This window comes from Nicotiana tabacum, chromosome 17, assembly GCF_000715075.1.
Source record: "Nicotiana tabacum cultivar K326 chromosome 17, ASM71507v2, whole genome shotgun sequence".
Lineage (NCBI taxonomy): Eukaryota > Viridiplantae > Streptophyta > Magnoliopsida > Solanales > Solanaceae > Nicotiana > Nicotiana tabacum.
The window spans coordinates 49717665-49738593 of record NC_134096.1 but is presented as its reverse complement, the minus strand read 5'-3'; the positions used below and the strand labels follow the sequence as shown (position 1 = coordinate 49738593).

Sequence of the window (20929 nt, the reverse complement as noted above, 5' to 3'; positions counted from 1 at the left end):
CGTGTATTTTTAAAATTACGTAAGAGGTTAAACATAGAAATGATATGGCCAGTCTAATTTTATTTCTTTTAAATTATTAATAACAATTGAATATAAGGGTGAGAGTAAATTTTAATAAGCTATTAAAACTTACTTCTAATACTTTTTTTTTTTCTAATGTAAGTAATGAAGTAAAGGAGATATGAAAGGTAAAATATTTAAATTTTTGTCTAATAAACAAGTTTAGCTAGATGTTATTGAACAAAAGGTAAAGTTGAATACCTCCTTATATTAAGTAAAGTATATAGTTTAACTGTTAACATATAGCAGAAAATTTAAGGATTTTCTTAATATGCAATAAAATAGTCTTAAAGTTGGTGTAATTTTGGATGGAGGATAATCATTTCAAATGTATCTGAAATAGTAAAACATTTATTAGAATCACATAGTAGTTCCTTTAAGCAGTAAAATATATAATTATTTTCTTAATATGTATTCTCTAAAATAAGTCTATTTTTTCTCAGTTCCAAGGATAGTTAGTTATTATAAATATTATACCAAAATAGTCTAATTATAGCACTAAAATAATAATTTTATTCATATTTAATTTCACCTGGCTAAACTAATTTTACGGTACCTTCTCCTATAAATAAGTACTACATCACTTGGTGTTAATCACTCCTCTAACCATTCTAGGTAAAAGAAAAATGGCTCGACAATTTAACTTTCTCCTCCTCTCAAGTCTCTCATTAATTGTTGTTGCTTCTTCTTTGTTTCATGTCTCCTCTGCAAGGAGTGGCCTGAGACATAATTTTCTTGATGGTGAGAAACCCATAAAAAATCCAAATGACCCAACAGTTGTGGGAATTGCAACATTCGCTGTGAATGAGCACAACAAGAAGTCTAAAAGCAACTTTCAACTTGTAAAAGTGATGGCAGGAGGGACTGATGTAATTCCTGACGGTACTGTTTATCAACTCGAAATTAGTGCTAGTGAATCAAATGTTATTACAACCCGTCTTGTGGCTGTTCTGGTGCATCCAAACAATGTTAAAGAACTTCTTTCCTTCGAATGATCATCTTTTGTTATAGTTTAAGTGTACAATCATCTAGAAGCGATTACATTTAAAGTTATTATATGAAATAAACTATTCGAATTGAGCATTTTATCTTGTTTTATTGATTCGTTTGGCCATATTAAAGATGGATGATAATTTTTTAATTTTGGATAAATCGTATCAATCACATTAATATTGTGTATAATTAAACTCCAATTGTTCCAATTGTCTATTTTAAAAGTTTCAAAATATACATCACATGTTATTTTTCGATTGCTAATCCATCCTTTATCTTGGGGAAATTGAGCAGAACTCCTTCTTCCATGAATCTTGAACTACGATTTGTGTGACAAAAAAAAAGACAATACTATAAGCCTATGACTAAAAATTCATTCACTTGTCACTTTTCTTATTAAAATCTAAGAAGTAGGGTATACACAAGGAAAGTCGTTCCAGTCTTTAATAACTTATCACTAGGAATATTTTTCGTCCAATAAATGGCTTGGACTCTGTTATATTTATTTTATTCTCATATAATTAAAAGAATTTACAAGTAAAAGGTTAATCGTACAAACAAGAGAGAACTCTAAATTTTTTCCTAATAATACATATATTTAAATATGTAAAAAATAGTTATGTAAATGAAATGGCATATACTTCATAGAAAAAAAAAGCTTTTATGATAATTGAGTTTGCTAATTTGTTGGGATTTCTCTAAATAATGGTGTTGGTGCGCTTGACGTTAACACATGACAGTCATCGTTAGGTGTTTGTCCTAATTTTCTTAACATATTCGGTTTTCCTATCTGTTGAAGGAAAGAGTAACATATTTACTATAATTGAGTTTTTCTTTTCTTGGAAGGAAATTAAAAATCTCCCATATTAGGCTAGCCCCTTTTCTTGGAGGAAAAAGTTTAGATTTATATAAATTAAGGATCCTTCCTTTTTATTTAGCAGCATCCACAAAGTAGTCATATGGGGTTTGACAGTCTTCTTTAGGGGAATAACTTTTCGGGTTAAGTGTTAGTGTGCCACTTGTGTTTGCCTCTTTGTGAGGTTGTTCTCTCGATATTTTGTACTCTCTTTTATATAGTGGATTGCTCATCTCTACCGTGAACGTAGGTCAATTGACCGAACCAAGTAAATAATTTTATCTCTTTTGGTATATTTCTCTTTTGTTTTCTGATATTTCGTCGTTTAAGTGTTGCTTTACTAGCTTCCGCATGACACCTGATTTTTTTAGTCCCAACAAGTGGTATCAGAGCAAGGTTCAAGACAAGTTCATCTTGACGAGTTTAGTTTTAGCCACATCCTATTTGACGATAATCATGGTTTTTATCTGAAAAATTTGACCAGAGTGCTACTCACGTTGAAACAAACTTTGTGGTGGAGATTTGGAGATGCGATCTGTTAAAGGTTATGTGAAGAATGTGGATCAAGCTTACTTTGTCAGAAAATTCAGGCCAAGGGGGAGAATTGTTAGGTGTTTGTCGTGATTATCTTACCATATTTGGTTTTCATATCTGTTGAAGAAAAGGGTAACATATTTACTATAATTGAGTTTTACTTTTCTTGGAAGGAAATTATAAATCTTCCATATTTGGCCAATCTCATATCTTGAAGAAAAAGATTTGAACTTCTATAAATTGAGGACCCTTCCTTCTTATTCAGCAACATCCACAATGTAGCCATATGAAATTTAATAGTCTTGTTTAGGGGGAGAACTTTTCGGGATAAGTGCTAGTGTGTCACTTGTGTTTGGCTCTTTGTGAGTTTGTTCTCTCGATATTTTGTACTCTCTTTTATATAGTGGATTACTCATCTCTGTCGTGGACGTAGGTGAATTGACCGAACCAAGTAAATATTTATATTTCTTTTGGTGTATTTCTATTTTGTTGTCTAATTTATCGTCGTTCAAGTGTTACTTTGCTAGCTTTCGCATGACACCTGATTTTTTCGATTCTACCAATCACCACTCAAATTAGATGTGGGAGGAACCAAACGACCCTTACGATTTCCTATCCCTCTTCTTTCTGGAAAAGGTCTATGAACAGAGAAATTGTCTTTCAAAAGTCAAATTTTTGAGGTTACTAAACGATGACTAGCAGAGGCGGAGCCAGAATTTAATATTTATGGGTTCGGGATTATAGTTAATTTAAGTTGCTGGGTTCTAAATTAATAATTTGTATATATTAAAAGAATTTATTAAGACAAATATATATTTTGGATCAAAGCTATTGGGTTTGCCGAACCCTTAAAACGCATGCTAGCTCCGCCCATGATGACTAGTAACTTGGCCCAAATTTAATGGTAGAAACTAGGGTAGCAAATGAACGTGCCGGGGTTGGATATGGGCACGTAAAAAATGGATAAAATATTTGACCTAACCCATATTCAATACGAATAGAAAATGAGGTAACCGGTGGATAATATGGATATTCATATTATCCATGGCCTCTTGAATATGATCACTTTTGGGGAGAATTTTTAGTCACCCAAACTTGAGGAACCCTTAATTTGAATCTTTTGCAAATGTAAAAGTTAAACACATTGGTTATCTATTTTTAAGTGGATAATAAGGATCTTGTCCATATTTGATTCATTTTTAAATAATTCATTATCATACTCATTTCTTAGTGAATAATATGAATAAATATTTATTATATTAATTCATTTTACCGTCGTTGGTAGAAACTAATAAAAATGGCATCCAAAACTGACTACTTTTCTTGGTATGGTGGTACTGAATGTGTCCCAAAATAGTCAATTATTTATTGCTCCAAAGTCTTCCCTAAGGTTTGAGTGTGCTTGTTTACCTTTAAAATGAGTAACAATTAAATTTATACGAGGTTCAAAGGATATGTGATTTAATTTAAAATGAATGATGTAAGAATATAAAATAATTGAATTGAAGGAAAACAAAACGATCAAACCAAACGCGGTAGATAGTTAGGCCTGGTTGTATGATGAACAATGAAAGTCGGTTCCGATCAAGCCCTCGAATTGGGCCCGGTCATAATTTGTAACGACCCGACCCGTCATTTGAGAGTATTAGCCTCGAACCCCTATTTATTGCTCTCTCTATTTCATTTGTTTGGGGTTTGTGACTTACCGAGAGAATTTTTTATGCTTTCTGAGTAAAATGGGACATATAGTCTCTAAAATGGAAGTTTAAGTTCTAGGAATTTACTGTAGTTTGAATTATATGAAGACGACCCCGAAATAGAGTTTTGACAGTTTCTATAGCTCCGTAGGGTAATTTTGGTCGTAGGAGCGTGGCCGAATATTGATTTGGAGGTCTGTAGGTCATTTCAGCGTTAATTGGCGAAAGCTGAAAAATTGAATGATTTTTGGGAAGTTTGACCAGGAGTGGATTTTTTGATATCGGGGTCGGATTCCAATTCTGGAAGTTAGAGTAGGACCGTAATTTCAATTATGACTTGTGTGCAAAATTTGAGGTCAATTGGACTTGATTTGATTGGTTTCGACGTCGGATGTAGAAGTTCGAAGATTTAAAGTTCATTAGGCTTGAATCGATGTACAATTCGTATTTTTCGCGTTGTTTGATGTGATTTAAAGGTTCGACTAAGTCTGTATGATATTTTAGCACTTGCTGGTATATTCAGGCGGCGTCCCAGGGGCCTAGGGGTAATTTCGGATGGTTAACGGATCGAGTTGATGCTTGGAGAGTGGCGGGTTCGTAGGTGCGAATTCACTGGGCAGAAAAGGCCTAAGTTTGAGGGTTTGATTTCATTCTTCATATTTGGATCTAGAGAGCTCGGATTGAGGCGAAATTTCGAGGGATTTTTGAATGAAACGTTTGGGTAAGGATTCTTGACTTGTTTTTGATTAATTTCCACAAATATATCATTTATTCTTCATTTAATTAAGGATTTGGGTTGAGAAATTGGTGAAAAAGGTTTAAAACTCCTTAGGCCGAATTTTAACGTTTTGATTGAGAATTTTGTATCGGATTTGAGTAATTTTTTTATGGGTAAACTCGATATCGAATGAGTGTTCGTATTTTGTGACTTTTACCCAATTTCAAGACGTGGGCCCGGAAAGTCTTTTTGGGGCGATTTTTCAATTCTTTGCTAAAGTCGTAGATTTATTATTTAAATTAGTTTCTTGTAGTTGTATTTATAGTATGTAATGGCTTTTGGTTTGATTTGGGCTGTTCGAAGTTGGAAAATCGAGGGAAGGACATTCTTATTGACTGATTGAGCTTCGTGTGAGGTAAGTGGCTTGTCTAACCTTGTATGTGGGAACCTCCCCCTAGGTTTTGATACTGTTATGATATTTACAATACCTGAAGGCCATGTACGCGAGGTGACGATTTCGTACTCGGGTTAAATGTTGAAAAATTCGGTTCTTGCTGAGTAGATATCTCTTAATTCCTTAACTGAGTTGTTTTAGCATGTGTAGTCATCATGTTTAGCCTATTATCGCATGTCTACGTGTCTTAACTCTTACTTTCAATTTGTGCTATATGCTTAGTTGAATTACCTGCTTCTTTGATTTTGTATTCAGTTTTTAACTGTAGGATTCCTTGTTGTAAATTCGTTGTTCCATAGGTTATGAGTGTGTATTTACTTTTCGGACTACGAGGCAGTACCTCGGAAGCGCTCGTTTTGCATATTTACTTTTGGGACTACGAGGCGGTACCTCGGGGGCTCCCCCTGTTGTGTGTTTACTTTGGGACTATGAGGCGGTACCTCGGAAGTGCCCATGTTGCATATTTACTTTTAGAACTACGAGGTGGTACCTCGGGAGCTCCCCTATTGTATATTTATGTTTGGTACTGCGAGGCGGGACCTCGGGAGCACCCCCTTTATTTACCTCTATTTGATGTGTTGTTACCTTTCTGTAATTTCTCATTGTTCAATTCTCAGTCATTTCAACATATTATTATATCTTTTGTTTTGTTTCCTTTTTATTCTAGTAGGGCCCTGACCTGACCTCGTAACTACTCTACCAAGGTTAGACTTGGCACTTACTGGGTACCGTTGTGGTGTACTCATGCTACTCTTCTGTACATATTTTGGTGCAGAACTAGGTTCTTTCTACCAGGCCAAATACTAATGAGATAGCCGTACGTGGAGACTTCACGGTACATCTGCCAGCGTCCGTAGACCTCAGAGTCCCTCTTTATCCTTATTATGTCATTTTCTTCCTTATTTTCCTTAGACTTTTCTTTAGAGCTTGTGACTTATTTCTACCGAATTTTGGAAGTTGTAATTATTTTGAACCACAGTTTTATTTATTTCAGATGTTGAGGTTTGAGTTTCAGTTTTATATTCAATTATTTCACAAATTATTAGGCTTACCTAGTCCTAGAGACTAGATGCCATCACGACATCATACGGAGGGAAATTGGGGTCGTGATAAGTTGGTATCAGAGCACTAGGTTCATAGGTATTATGAGTCACAAGCAGATTTAGTAGAGTCTCGCGGATCGGTCTGCACTTATCTTCGGGGGGCTATTGAGCTGTTAGGAATATCTTCACTTCTTTTTGATTCCTTATCATGCGAGATTTGACTTCGGATTCTAAATTTTTATCTTTCTATCCCCTCGCTGATGGTGAGGACAGGCACAACTGGATCAGAAGACCAGACACCCGCGCCCCCTGGTAGAGCTGCGAGAGGCCAGGGCCAGGGTGGAGGTCGAGGACGTCCACGTGGTGCAGCCAGAGCACCCGCACGAGCTGCTACAGAGGAGCCACCAATAGCTCCAGTTGGAGGGCAGGCACCTGAGACGTCTGTTACTGTACCAACCCTCCAGGAGACTCTTGCCTAGTTTCTGAGCATGTTCAGCACCTTGGCTCAGGCAGGATTGATACCACCTGCTCCTGCCACATCTCAGGCTGAGGGAGGAGCACAGACTCCCGCTGCCCGTACCCCAAAGCAACGGGTCCATGTCGACCAGGTTTCTCAGGTCATACCGATTTAGCCGGTAGCTCCAATTCAGCCCGAGGTTAGGGTAGCAGCTAAGGCTCGAGAGCTACAAGAAGTACCACCCTCCTACTTTCAGTGGCTTGGCGTCAGAGGATTCCCAAGGTTTTCTTGAGGTGTGCCACCGTATCCTCCGTACTATGGGTGTTGCGGAGTCTAGTGGGGTTTCTTTCACTACGTTCCAGCTTAAAGGAACAACCTATCAGTGGTGGCAGGCATATGAGTTGGGTAGTCTAGCCGAGGCAGCTTCACTCACTTGGACTCAGTTCTCAAATATGTTCTTGAGGGAGTATGACCCCTAGAGTCTCAGAGATGCATGGCGCGCAGAACTTAAGTTCTATTTTTCAGATTTTTATTCATCCCGATCGCGGAAATTCGTTCGCGATCGCGTAGAACAAAATTTGTCCAGGTTCGTTTAATACTACGCGATCGCGTATAAGGCCATGCGATCACAGAGAACAATTTCTCAGCCTTACGCGATCGCGTACAGGTTTATGCGATCGCGTAGCACAATTTTGGTTCTTCAGCTTCTGCCTCATTCCTTCTTCGCGATTGCAGCTTTGAGCTTGCGTTCGCAGTGCACTGGGAGCTAGCCTTTTGCGTTCGCGTGCCTATCTTCGCAAACGCAAAGAGTAAAACTCACGGCTTAAAAGTTTCTCTTCGCGATCGCGATCGCGAAGCACAATGCACCAAGTGACAGTAGAATCTTAAAAACCAGATTTTCTAAGATCAAAATCATCCTGTAGCCTATCCGAAACTCACCCGAGCCCTCGGGGCTGCAAAACAAATATGCACCCAAGTCCTAAAGCATCATACGAACTTGCTCGTGCGATCAGATTGCCAAAATAACACATAGAACTACGAATCAGACATCAAATCAAAGGAAGTTTTCAAAAAAAAACTTTAAAACTTATATTTTCACAACCGGACGTCCGAATCACGTCAAATCAACTCTGATTCTCACCAAATTTGGCAGACAAGTCATAAATATTATAATGGACCTATACCAAGCTCCGAAACCAAAATATGAACCCAGGGTCAATATATCCAATATCAGTAATTTCTTAAAAAACATTAAGCTTTCAAGCTTTTAATTTTTTATCAAAATTCCATATCTCGGGCTAGGGACCTCGGAATTCAATTCCGGACATACGCCCAAGTCCCAAATCATGATACAGATCTACCGAAATTATCAAAATACTGATTCGGCTCCGTTTTCTCAAAATGTTGATCAAAGTCAACTCAGTTGAGTTTTAAAACTCTATTTCACATTTTAATCCATTTTTCACATAAAAACTTTCCGGAGAATTGTACGGACTGCGCACGCAAGTCGAGGAATGATAAATTGTGCTTTTCCAGGATCTTAGAACACAGAATTACTTATTAAATTTAAAGATGACATTTTGGGTCATCACATTCTCCATCTCTAAAACAAACGTTCGTCTTCGAACGAAGTTAGAAAAAGTACCTGAGCTGGTGAATATGTGTGGATATTTACTCCGCATGTCCGACTCGGACTCCTAGGTAGATGCCTCTACCGCCTTCCCTCTCCATTGCACCTGAACTGAAGGATAACTCTTAGACCTCAACTGTCGGACCTGCCGGGCTAGAATAGCCACCGGCTCCTCCTCGTAAGTCAAATCTTTGTTCAATTGGACTGAGCTGAAATATAACACATGGGACAGATCACCATGATATTTTCGGAGCATAGACACATGGAACACCGGATAAATCGATGATAAACTAGGTGGTAATGCAAGCATGTAGGCTACTTCACCCACCCTTTCAAGAATTTCAAAGGATCCGATATACCTAGGGCTCAACTTGTCCTTCTTTCCAAACCTCATTACACCTTTCATAGGTAAAACTCGGAGCAATATTCTTTCTCCAACCATGAATGCAATATCACAAACTTTGCCTAGACTGAGCTGTGCGAAGTCGATCCTGAATAATCTTGACCTTATCCAAGGCATCTTGTACCAAATCGGTACCTAATAACCGAGCTTCTCCCGGTTCAAACCAGCCAACTGGCGAACGACATCGCCTTCCGTATAATGCCTCATATGGAGCCATCTGAATGCTCTACGGGTAGCTATTATTATAAGCAAACTTCGCAAGTGGCAAGAAATGATCCCAAGAACCTCCAAAGTTTATAACAGAAGCACGAAGCATATCTTCCAATATCTGAATAGTGCGCTCTGACTGTCCGTCTATCTGTAGATGAAATGTTGTACTCAACTCCACCCGCGTGCTTAACTTACACTTTATAGCCCTCTAGAAATATGAGGTAAACTGCGTACCTCGATCTGAAATAATAGACACGGGCACACCGTGAAGGCGGACAATCTCACGAATGTAAATTTCAGCTAACCTTTCTGAAGAATAGGTAATTGCCACTAGAATGAAATATGCTGATTTGGTTAACCTGTCCACAATGACCCAAACTGCGTCAAATTTTCTCTGAGTCCATGGCAGTCCAACAACAAAATCCATAGTGATACGCTCATATTTCCATTCAAGAATTTCTAACATCTAAAGCAAACCACCAGTTCTCTGATGCTCGTACTTAACTTGTTGACAATTCAGACACCGAGCTACATATGCAACTATATCCTTTTTCATTCTCCTCCACCAAAAATGTTGCCGCAAATCTTGATACATTTTGGCGGTTTCTGGATGAATAGAATACTTGGAACTATGTGCCTCTTCAAGAAATAATTCACGAAGCCCATCCACATTAGGCACACAAATACGACCCTGCATTCGCATAACTCCATCTTCCCCCACACATCTTCCCCCACAACAACCTGTTTGGCATCACCGTGCTGCACCGTGTCCTTAAGGACAAGTAAATAATGATCATCATACTGCCTTTCTCTGATGCGCTCATATAAAAAAGACCGAGCGACTGTGCAAGTTAGAATACGACTGGGTTCTGAAACATCTAACCTCACGAACTGATTAGCCAAAGTCTGAACATCTGCAGCTAATGGCCTCTTACCAACCGGAATATACGCAAGACTGCCTATACTCACAGCGTTTCTACTCAAAGCATCGGCCACCACATTAGCCTTTCCGGGGTGATACAAAATGGTGATATCATAGTCTTTCAACAACTCCAACCATCTTCTCTGCCTCGAATTAAGATCTTTTTGTTTTAACATGTACTGAAGGCTACGATGACTAGTAAATACCTCACACGAGACACCGTAGAGGTAATGCCTCCAAATCTTCAACGCATGAACAATGGCTGCCAGTTCTAAGTCATGAACAGGATAATTCTTCTCGTCAACCTTCAATTGTCGCGACGCATATGCAATCATCCTACCATCTTGCATTAATACTGCACCAAGTCTAATGTGAGATGCATCACAATATACTGTATACGATCCTGAGCCTGTGGGTAATACCAACACTGGTGCCGTAGTCAAAGTAGACTTGAGTTTCTGAAAACTCAACTCACACTCGTCTGACCATCTGAATGGGACAGCTTTCTGGGTTAGTCTGGTCAATGGGTTTGCTATAGATGAAAACCCTTCCACGAAGTGACGATAATAACCTGCTAAAACCAGGAAACTCCGCATCTCTGTAACTAAAGTAGGTCTAGGCCAATTCTAAACAACCTCAATCTTCTTAGGATCCACCTTTATGCCTTCTGTCGATACAATATGCCCCAAAAAGGCAACTGAGTCTAACCAAAACTCACATTTTGAAAACTTGGGATATAATTGATTATTCTTCAAAGTCTGAAGCACACTTCAAAGATGCCGCTCATGCTCCTCTCGACTGTTGGAGTAAATCAAGATATCAATAATGAATACAACCACAAAAGAATCAAAATAAGACTTGAACACCCGATTCATCAAATCCATAAATGTTGTTGGGGCATTTGTCAACCCAAATGACATCACTAGGAATTTGTAATGCCCATACCGAGTCTGAAAAGCTATTTTAGGGACATCAAATGCCCTAATCTTCAACTGATGGTAACCAGACCTCAAATCTATCTTCTAAAATACCTTGGCACCCTGAAGGTGATCAAATAAGTCATCAATTCTTGGCAGCGGATATTTGTTTTGATAGTAGCCTTGTTCAACTGCCGATAATCTATACACATCCGTATAGAACCATCTTTTTTCTTTACAAATAATACCGGTCTTTGCCGCAATAATTGGCTGAACTACCCTAACTGGCAGAGCTACTGGAGCCTGATTCTGGGGAGTCATCTACTCCGGAGCGGGAGTAGTGGGAGTTTGTGCTCCTCTCCCAGCCTGTGAGACGGTTGGTGCCACTGGAAATGTACCATTCTGGGCCACGCCCTCCATAAGACGTACCAAACGAACTAGAGAGTCCTGAAGTACTGGAGTGGCAATGAATCCATCCGGGACCTGAACTGGTATAACTGGTACATTCTGAACTGGAACTTTCTCCTGAAGATCCACCTGAGGTTCTATAACAGGTGTAACTGCTCGAGCTCTGGACTGAGATCTACCTCTGCCTCTGCCTCGACCTCTAGCACGACCTCGGCCTCGACCTCTACCCATGGCCATAGTTGCCACAAGGGGCTCTGGTCCCTGTCCATCGGTAGAGGTATTACGTGTTCTGACCATCTGCGAGAGAATAAGAGTAGAATGATTCAATCATCGATGATAGAATAAATTCGCACGACAGAATAAGAAAGAGGTGATATTATTCCTAAACTTTACAGCCTACGAAAGATAAGTACAGACGTCTCCGTACCGATCTTTCAGACTCTACTAAGCTTGCTCGTGACTCGTGAGACCTATGTAACCTAGTGCTCTGATACCAACTGTCACGACCTGAAATTCCCACCTTCGGACCGTGATGGCGCCTAACATTTCACTTGCTAGGCAAGCCAACGTTAGAATAATATTAACCAATTTTTAAATAATTTTTAAATTTATTAATAATAAAGAATGTTGCGGAAGTAAAGTATGAAATATAGTGAATAACCCATAAAAATAACGGTGTCTAACTAATATCCCAGAATTTGGTGTCACAAGTGCACGAGCTTCTGCAATAATACAACTAAGGGCCTAAATAAAATAAAGCTTTCTGGAAATAAACACACAGCTAAAGTAAAGTAGACGGGGACTTCAGAACTGCGGATGTCGTGCAGTTATACCTCAAGTCTCCTCTAAGTACCTGAAATTCGAGCAAGTCTATGGTACGCCGCTGGGACCAACTCCAAAATCTGCACAAGAAGTGCAGAGTGTAGTATCAGTACAACCGACCCCATGTACTGGTAAGTGCTGAGCCTAACCTCGACGAAGTAGTGACGAGGCTAAGGCGGTTCACTTACATTAACCTGTACGCACGTTGCAACGTGCAACCCGCTGTCACAATATATTCACATTTAATTCTATTGCAGCGTGCAACCCGCTCTCACAATATATTCACATTCAATTCTGTTGCAGCGTGCAACCCGGTCTCACAATATATTCATTTTCAATCCTCTCATATAATTATTTTTAATCAAGTATGTATATTGACTTTTAAATAAGTCTATTGCGGCGTGCAATCCGATCCCCCAAATATTGACTTTTAATAAATCTGTTGCGGCGTGCAACCCGATCCTCGAATATGGACTTTTTAATAAGTCTGTTGCGGCGTGCAACCCGATCCTCCAATATGGACTTTTAATAAGTCAGTTGCGGCGTACAACCCGATCCTCCAATATATCAATTTCAATCAATTCTTTTACGGCGTGCAACCCGATCCTACAATATATCCATTTACCAATTCTTATAGAATAAATTTCCCCAATAAATGCAACAATTAATATTAAATTATAAGACAACAAGCATACAATAATTATGATTTAATTATGAAACAAACAATGACAAATAGCAAATCATTATGGAAATCAGGGAGAAAATAGGCAGTTTAATATTTAATATGATAAATGCCAAATAACAATTAAGACACATAATTCAAATAGCATGTAATAATTAATGTAGGAATTCAAGAATTAATATTTGACAAAGAATAGGAGAGAAATAATTATTATAATAATTAATTCATGATTTAAAACGATTTATGATTTTTCAAGTAATTATGCAAACAATTAATCTGACGACGTATAGACACACATCACCTCGCCTATACGTCGTTCACATGCATTTCACATAACAAATAGTTTAAGGGTTCTATTCCCTCAAGTCAAGGTTAACCACGACACTTACCTCGCTTTGCAAATTCCAATCAATTACTCGACCACAACTTTTACTTTTAAATTTATCTCCAAAAGCTTCAAATCTATTCATAAACAATTCAATATACTCAATACGAAGCATAAGAATTAATTCCATATGAATTTACTAATTTTCCGGATAAAAATTAGAAATTCATTAAAATATTCAACAATGGGACCCACGTCTAAAATATCGAAAAATATTACGAAATCCGAACACCCATTCCGATACGAGTCCAACCATATAAAATTTATCAAATTCCGATGTCAAATGGACCTTCAAATCTTAAATTTTTGTTTTTGGAAGATTTTATAAAAATATGATTTTTCTTCCATAAATTCATGGATTCATGATATAAATGAGTATGAAATCATGAAATATAATCCATATAGGAGAAGGACCACTTACCACAATATTTTCCCGTAAAAATCGCTCATGAATCGCCTTACCCGAGCTCAAAAATTGGAAATGGTTGAAAATGGGTCGAAACCCTATTTCCAGAACTTAAGTTCTGTTTTTCAGATTTTTATTCATCGCGATCGCGGAAATTCGTTCGCGATTGCGTAGAAATTTTTTTTCCCATGTTTGTTTAACACTACGTGTTCGCATATAAGGCCATGCGATCGCAGAGAACAATTTCTCAGCCTTACGCGATCGCGTACAGGTTTATGCGATCGCGTAGCACAATTTCGGTGCTTCAGCTTCTGGCTCATTCCTTCTTCGCGATCGCAGCTTTGAGCTCGCGTTCGTAGTGCACTGGGAGCTAGCCTTTCGCGTTCACGTGCCTATCTTCGCGAACGCGAAGAGTAAAACTCACAGCTTAAAATTTTCTCTTCACGATCACAGGAATTTCTTCACGATCGCGAAGCACAATGCATCAGCTGACAGCAGAAGCTCAAAAACCAGATTTTATAAGTTAAAAATCATCCCAAAGCCTATCCGAAACTCAGCCGAGCCCTCGGGGCTCCAAACCAAACATGCACCCAAGTCCTAAAACATCATATTAACTTGCTCGCACGATCAGATCGCCGAAATAACACCTAGAACTACGAATCAAACATCAAATCAAAGGAAGTTTTCAACAAAACTTTAAAACTTATATTTTCACAATCGGATGTCTGAATCACGTCAAATCAACTCCGATTCTCACCAACTTCGGAAGACAAGTCATAAATATTATAGTGGACCTATACCGGGCTCCAGAACTAAAATAGGGACCCGGGGTCAATAAATCCAATATTAGTAATTTCTTAAAAATCATTACGCTTTCAAGATTTTAATTTTTCATCAAAAATCCATATATCGGGCTAGGGACCTCGGAATTCAATTCCGGGCATACGACTAAGTCTCAAATCACGATACAGACCTACCGGAATTGTCAAAATACTAATCCGGGTCTGTTTATTCAAAATGTTGACCAAAGTCAACTTAGTTGAGTTTTAAAGATCTATTTCACATTTTAATCTATTTTTCAAATAAACACTTTACGGAAAAATTGTACGAACTGCGCATGCAAGTCGAGGAATGATAAATGGTGCTTTTTGAGGTTTTAGAACACAGAATTAATTATTAAATTTAAAGATAATATTTTGGGTCATCATAGTGTTTGGTTTTGGTTTCGGGTGAGTTTCAGAATGAGATGGGACACATAGTCCCTAAGTTAAGGTTTAAGTTGAAAGTGTTGACCATAGTGTAGATGACTCCGGAATGGAGTTTTGATAGTTGCAATAGCTCTGTATGGTGAGCTTAGACCTAGAAGTGTGTACATATGTTGATTTGGAGGTCCTTGTGTCGTTTCGGCGTGAATTGGCGAAAGTTAGAAAGTTGACGGTTTGGAAAGTTGAAAAGTTTGACTGGCAGCTGACTTTATTGATATCGGGGTTGGATTCCGATTTTGGAAGTTGGAATAGGACCGTCATGTTATTTATGACTTGTGTTCAAACTTTGAAGTCAATCGGACTTGTTTTAGTATCAATCAACATTTGTTTTGGAATTCGGAAGTTGATAGATTTTATAGGCTTGAATTGGGTTACGATTCATAGAATCAATGTTGTTTGATGTGATTTTTGGCCTCGAGTATGTATGTGTTTCTAAACTGGTTGGTACATTCGGACGGTGTCCCGTTTGACTCGGGTGTGATTAGAATTGAATCCGGAACCAAATTGGACTTAGTCACTATTGTTGAAGCTGCTAGTTTTTTTCTGTTGTGGTTTCCTTCTACACGTTCGCGATGGTTCTCCTGCGATCGCGTAGAGTCTTCAGGGCTTTCTGGAATTTTTTCTCTGTGCGTTCACGAAGGTGAGGATGCGATCGCGAAGGTTGTTGTGCTTGTTCATCGCAAACGCGTACGGTAGATCGCGTTCGTGTATAAGGAAGGCAAGGCTGGGGGCTGAAGAAGGTTTGTGATACGCATTCGCATGGCCTTGGAAGCGGTCGCGTGGTGGAGGCAGATTGTTCATCACATTCGCGACTAGTTTCACGTGAACGCGAGTCTTTGTCCGCGATCGCGATAGAGGGCGACTGGGCAGCAGAATTTAAGTTTCAAAATGCGGGTTTCACCTCATTTTTTATAATCTGGACTTAGAGAGCTCGGTGTGAGGCGATTGTTCGAGGGTTTTTCAAGAAAATTATTGTGTTAAGTGATGCTAATCCATATTGGACTATATTTCATGAATCTATTATTTTTTTCATCATCTAATTAGTGATTTGAGTTGGAAATTTGGGTGAAAATTATGAAACCTTCCTAGACTAAATTTTCGGGATTTGATAGGCGATTTGAGTAACTCTTGTATGGTTGGACTCGTTATCGAATGTGTGTTCGAATTTTGTAATTTTGGTCGGGTTCTGAGATGCGGGACCAGGTGGACTTTTGAGTTAACTTTTTATTTCTTTGCAAAGATCGTAACTTTATTATACGAAATAGTTTTCTATAGTTTATATTTATTGTATGAAGTTGTTTTGGCTAGATTCGTGCCGTTCGGAGTTGGATAATCGAAGGAAAGGCCTACTAGTAGATTGAGTTAGCGTGTATTAAGGGAAGTGTCTTGCCTAACTTTGTGTGGGGGAATTACCCCTTTGGAGTAGTGTTGTTTTGAGATAATTGTGATGCGTGGAAGCCATGTACAGAAGGTGACGAGTGTGTACACGCACTAAATATGGAAATTTGTCGATTTTAGCCATGTAGATTCCTTTCACGCATTAATTGAGTTATCTTAACATGTTATATTCATCATCATTAGTCTATTTTCGCATGCTCTACTTGTCTTATCTCTTACTTGTTAATTGCTCTACATGTTTAGTTGAAGTTCTTGTTTCCTTTATTCCATATTCATTATGTAACCGTTGAATTCTCTACTTGAAGTTGTTATTCTTGGAATATCTTGTTGTTAAAATTGGTATTGAGGTATAAAGGACGTGATTCACATTGAGGACAAGTGTTAAGTTGTGAAATACTATTCTTGTTGAGTTATTCATTTCCAGTTATTATTGTTGAGACTCTTGTGTACATTGTGTTTGAGCCACGTGCTATCTATTGTAATAACGCCGTTGTTGTTGATTTCTATGGCAAGTTGTGATATTAGGCACTTGAGGTGCGATTTGTAATACGTTGTGATATTCATATGCATGCAGTGGTATAAGGTTTTGGGGTTAAAACGCATGCAGTGAGATAAGGTGGCCTTGATACACGTGTTGCTAGTAGAGGAACTACTTGAAGCCATGCGGTATGATAAAGCGGGCTAAACGCAGGGTGCTATTTCGGGAAAAATGATTTTCAAAACTAAATACAAGGCTCCCGCGGTGATATAAGGAAAGATTGTGGATTATTTTTGTGATTTGAGACTACGAGGAGGTACCTCGGTAGTGACTCTTGTTGGTACTTCTATATTACTTCACTTATGTTTGGTTGTTTTGTTTCCTTGACTTAACATTTCTTATTTTCTTCCGTGATGTATTATTTTCCTTGATTCCGTGTAGTTAATTTTGGCACATTTCTTACTTGTTTCATTTCCATTATCATTATTATTGCACCATTTAATTGTTCGTCTTGTTTCTTATTTATTCCAGTAGGGCGTTGACCTGATCTCATCACTACTCTACTGAGGTTAGGCTTGGCACTTACTAGGTACCTTTTTGGTGTACTCATGCTACACTTCTGCATATCTTTTTGTGCAGATCCAAGTACCTCCAACTAGTCTAGGCACTAGCGAGAGCTCAACTTCGGAGACTTCAAGGTATACTTGCCAGCGTCCGCAGGCCTCAGAGTTCCCCTCTACCTAGACTATTATATTTCCTTATCCTTTTATAGATATTGATGTAGAGGGATATTCAGTAATACTATATTGAGCTTGTGACTTGTATTCGCCGGTTTTTGGGAAGTTGATATGTTGAATTGCGAATTTCCTTCATGTTATGTTAAGTTATTGAGACTTGAATCATTATTTCAGTTATTTCCGCACTAATATTAGGCTTACCTAGTCTAAGAGACTAGGTGCCATCATGACATCCTACGGGGGGAAATTGGGGTCGGACAAGTTGGTATCAAAGCTCTAAGTTTATAGGTGTTATGAGTCATAAACAAGTTTAGTAGAGTCTCGCGGATCGGTACGGAGACGTTTGTACTTATCTTTGGGAGGCTATGGAACTATTAGAAAAAGTTTCACTTCATTGATTCCTTATCATGCAAATTTGTTGACTTCGGAATTCTAAATCTCTGTCTTTCTATTCTCTCTCAGATGGTGAGGACACGCACATCTGGATTTGATGATCGGACACTCGCGCCCCCTGCCAGAGCCACGAGAGGTCGGGGCTGGGGGAGAGGCTGAGGACGGCCACGTGGTGCAGCCAGAGCACCTACCCGAACTACTACAGAGGAGCCACCAGTAGCTCTAGTTAGAGGGAAGGCACATGAGATGCCTGTTACTACCCCTGCATTTCAGGAGACTCTCGCCCAGTGTTTGAGCATGTTTGGCACTCTAGCCTAGGCGGGGTTGATTCCACTTGCTCCTGCCACATCTAAGGTCGGGGGAGGAGCATAGACTCCCATAGCCTGTACCGTAGAGCAGCGGGTCTATGTTGAACATGTCCCAGAGGTCATACCAGTGCAGCCGGTTATCCCAGTTCAGCCTAAGGTTAGGGAAAGAGTATCTGAGGAGGAGCAGATCAGGATCGAGAGGTACAAGAAGTACCACCCTCCTACTTTGAGCTGCTTAGCTTCAAATGATGCATAGGATTTTCTTTAGTAGTGCCACCATATTCTCCATACTCTGAGTATTGTGGAGTCGAGTGAGATTGCTTTCACTACGTTCCAACTTAAGGGAACGACTTATCTGTAGTGGCAAGCGTATGAGTTGGGTAGCCCGGCCGAGGCAACTTCACTTACCTGGGCTCAGTTCTCAAAGCTATTCATGAGGCAGTCTGTTCCCAGAGTCTTAGGGATGTATGGCGTATAGAATTTGAGCAGTTGTGCCAGGGTGCTATGACCGTATCAGAGTATGCAGTCCAGTTCAGCAAGTTGTCCAGACATGCACCTGTATTAGTTTCCACTGTTAGAGAGCAAATTCGTCGATTATCGAGGGGCTCAACCCTGGTATTATATTCAGAATGGATCGAGAGTGGGAGACTGATACCCCATACCAACAGGTAGTGGAGATCGCTAGGAGATTGGAGGGTATGTGGAGTCGGGAGAGATAGGAGAGGGAGGCCAAGAGGCCTCGATATTCTAGCACATAAAGTTATGCCATGTACCCTAGTTGCAGCCCATCATTGTATAGGCTATGTGAGTCGTCCTGTTCATTCAGCACTCCTAACTTTCAGTGGTGTTCCATCCACTCCCAGGTATCAGGTCGCCCATTATCCACTGCCACTGTCTAGTCACCTCCTGCATGAGGTGTTTTCAGCGGTCATTCCAGCCCACCAGGCCCGAGCCAGTTCCAGCAGCCACGTCCTCTGAGAGCTTATTTTGAGTGTGGTGACACTCTTCATATAGTGAGGGACTGTCCCAGATTCAGGAGAGGTGCACCTCCACAGACTACTAAGGCCCCACGTATTCCACAGGGTCCTCAGGCTTCTCAAGTCGTTGTTACCGCACTAGCTGCCACTCCACTTGCACAACCAACTAAATGTGGAGGTCGGGCAGGTAGAGGTCGCCCTAGAGGGGGAGGCTAGGCCAAATGTTATGCTCTTCCAACTAGGACAGAGGCGATTGTATCCGACTAAGTTATTGCAGGTATTATTCCGGTTTGTCATAGAGATGCATCAATCTTATTTGATTCAAGATCCACTTATTCCTATGTATCATCTTACTTTGCTCTATATTTGGGTATAACCTGTGATTCCTTAAGTTCTCATGTCTATGTGTCCATGCATGTGGGAGATTCCATTATTGTTGACTGTGTGTATCTTTCGTTTATAGTTGTCGTTGGTGGTTTTGAGACCAGAGCTGATCTACTGTTGCTCAGTATGGAAGATTTTGATGTTATTTTAGGCATGGACTAGTTGTCGCCCTATCATGTTATTCTTGATTGTCATGCCAAGATGGTGACATTGGCTATGCCAGTTTTGCCGCGGTTGGAGTGGAAGGGTACTTTGGTTTACGTTCCTAGCAGGATGATGTCTTTCCTTAAGGCACAACGGATGGTTGGGAAGGGGTGTGAGGCATATCTAGACTTTTTGAGAGATGTCAGTATTGATACTCCTACCGTTGAGTCAGTTCCGGTAGTGAGAGACTATCCAAATGTATTTACAGCGAATCTTTCGAGCATGCTGCCTGATATGCATATCTAGGTTGGTATTGATTTATTGCCGGGCATTCAGCCTATTTCTATTCTACCATATCGTATGGCCCCAGAGAAGCTGAAGGCGTTAAATGAGCAGTTGCAAGAGTTTCTTGATAAGGGTTTCATTCGGCCATGTGTATCACCTTTGGGTGCTCCGGTCTTGTTTGTAAAGAAGAAGGACGGTTCTATGCGCATGTGTATTGATTATCCACAGTTGAACAAGGTTAGAGTGAAGAACATGTATCCATTGTCACACATTGATGACCTATTTTATTAGCTACATGGTGCCAGAGTTTTCTCAAAGATTGATTTACGGCCAGGCTATCATCAGTTGAAGATTCAGGAGCCAGATATTCCGAAGACTGCGTTTAGGACTTGTTATGGTCATTATGAGTTCCTTATGATGTCATTTGGTTTGACCAACGCCCCAGCAGTATTCATGTACTTGATAAATAATGTATATTAGCCCTATCTTGACTCATTCTTCATTGTGTTTATTGATGACATCTTGGTGTACTCCCGGAGTCGGGAGGATCATGAGCAGCACCTAAGGACCGTGCTTCAGACCTTGAGAGAAAAGAAGTTGTATGCAAAAATTTAAAAGTGTGAATTCTAGCTTGATTTGGTGGCATTTTTGGGTCATGTAGTGTCGAGTGAGGGGATTAAGGTAGATTCGAAGAAGATTGAAGTAGTGTAGAGTGGGTCTAGACCATCTTCAACTATTGAGATCCGAAGTTTTCTTTGTTTGGAAGGGTATTGCCGTCATTTCGTAGAGGGTTTCTCATCTCTTGCTGCTCCTATGACTAGATTGACCCAGAAGGGTGCTCCGTTTAGATTGACCGAGGAGTGTGAGGAGAGCTTTCAAAAGCTCAAGATTGCTTTGACTACAGCCCCAGTGTTGGTGTTGCCTACGGGTTCGGGGTCTTACATTGTGTACTGTGATGCATCG

The 20929-nt window shown here is 39.6% G+C and overlaps 1 protein-coding gene across 1 annotated transcript; it reads left to right on the top strand.

Annotated features, from left to right (window-relative positions):
- Positions 1-686: 686 nt before the first annotated feature.
- LOC142171837 (cysteine proteinase inhibitor 4-like) lies at positions 687-1055 on the top strand. Its single transcript, XM_075235544.1, has one exon. The coding sequence runs from the start codon at positions 687-689 to the stop codon at positions 1053-1055; it is 369 nt and encodes a 122-aa protein (XP_075091645.1).
- The last annotated feature ends 19874 nt before the right edge of the window (positions 1056-20929 follow it).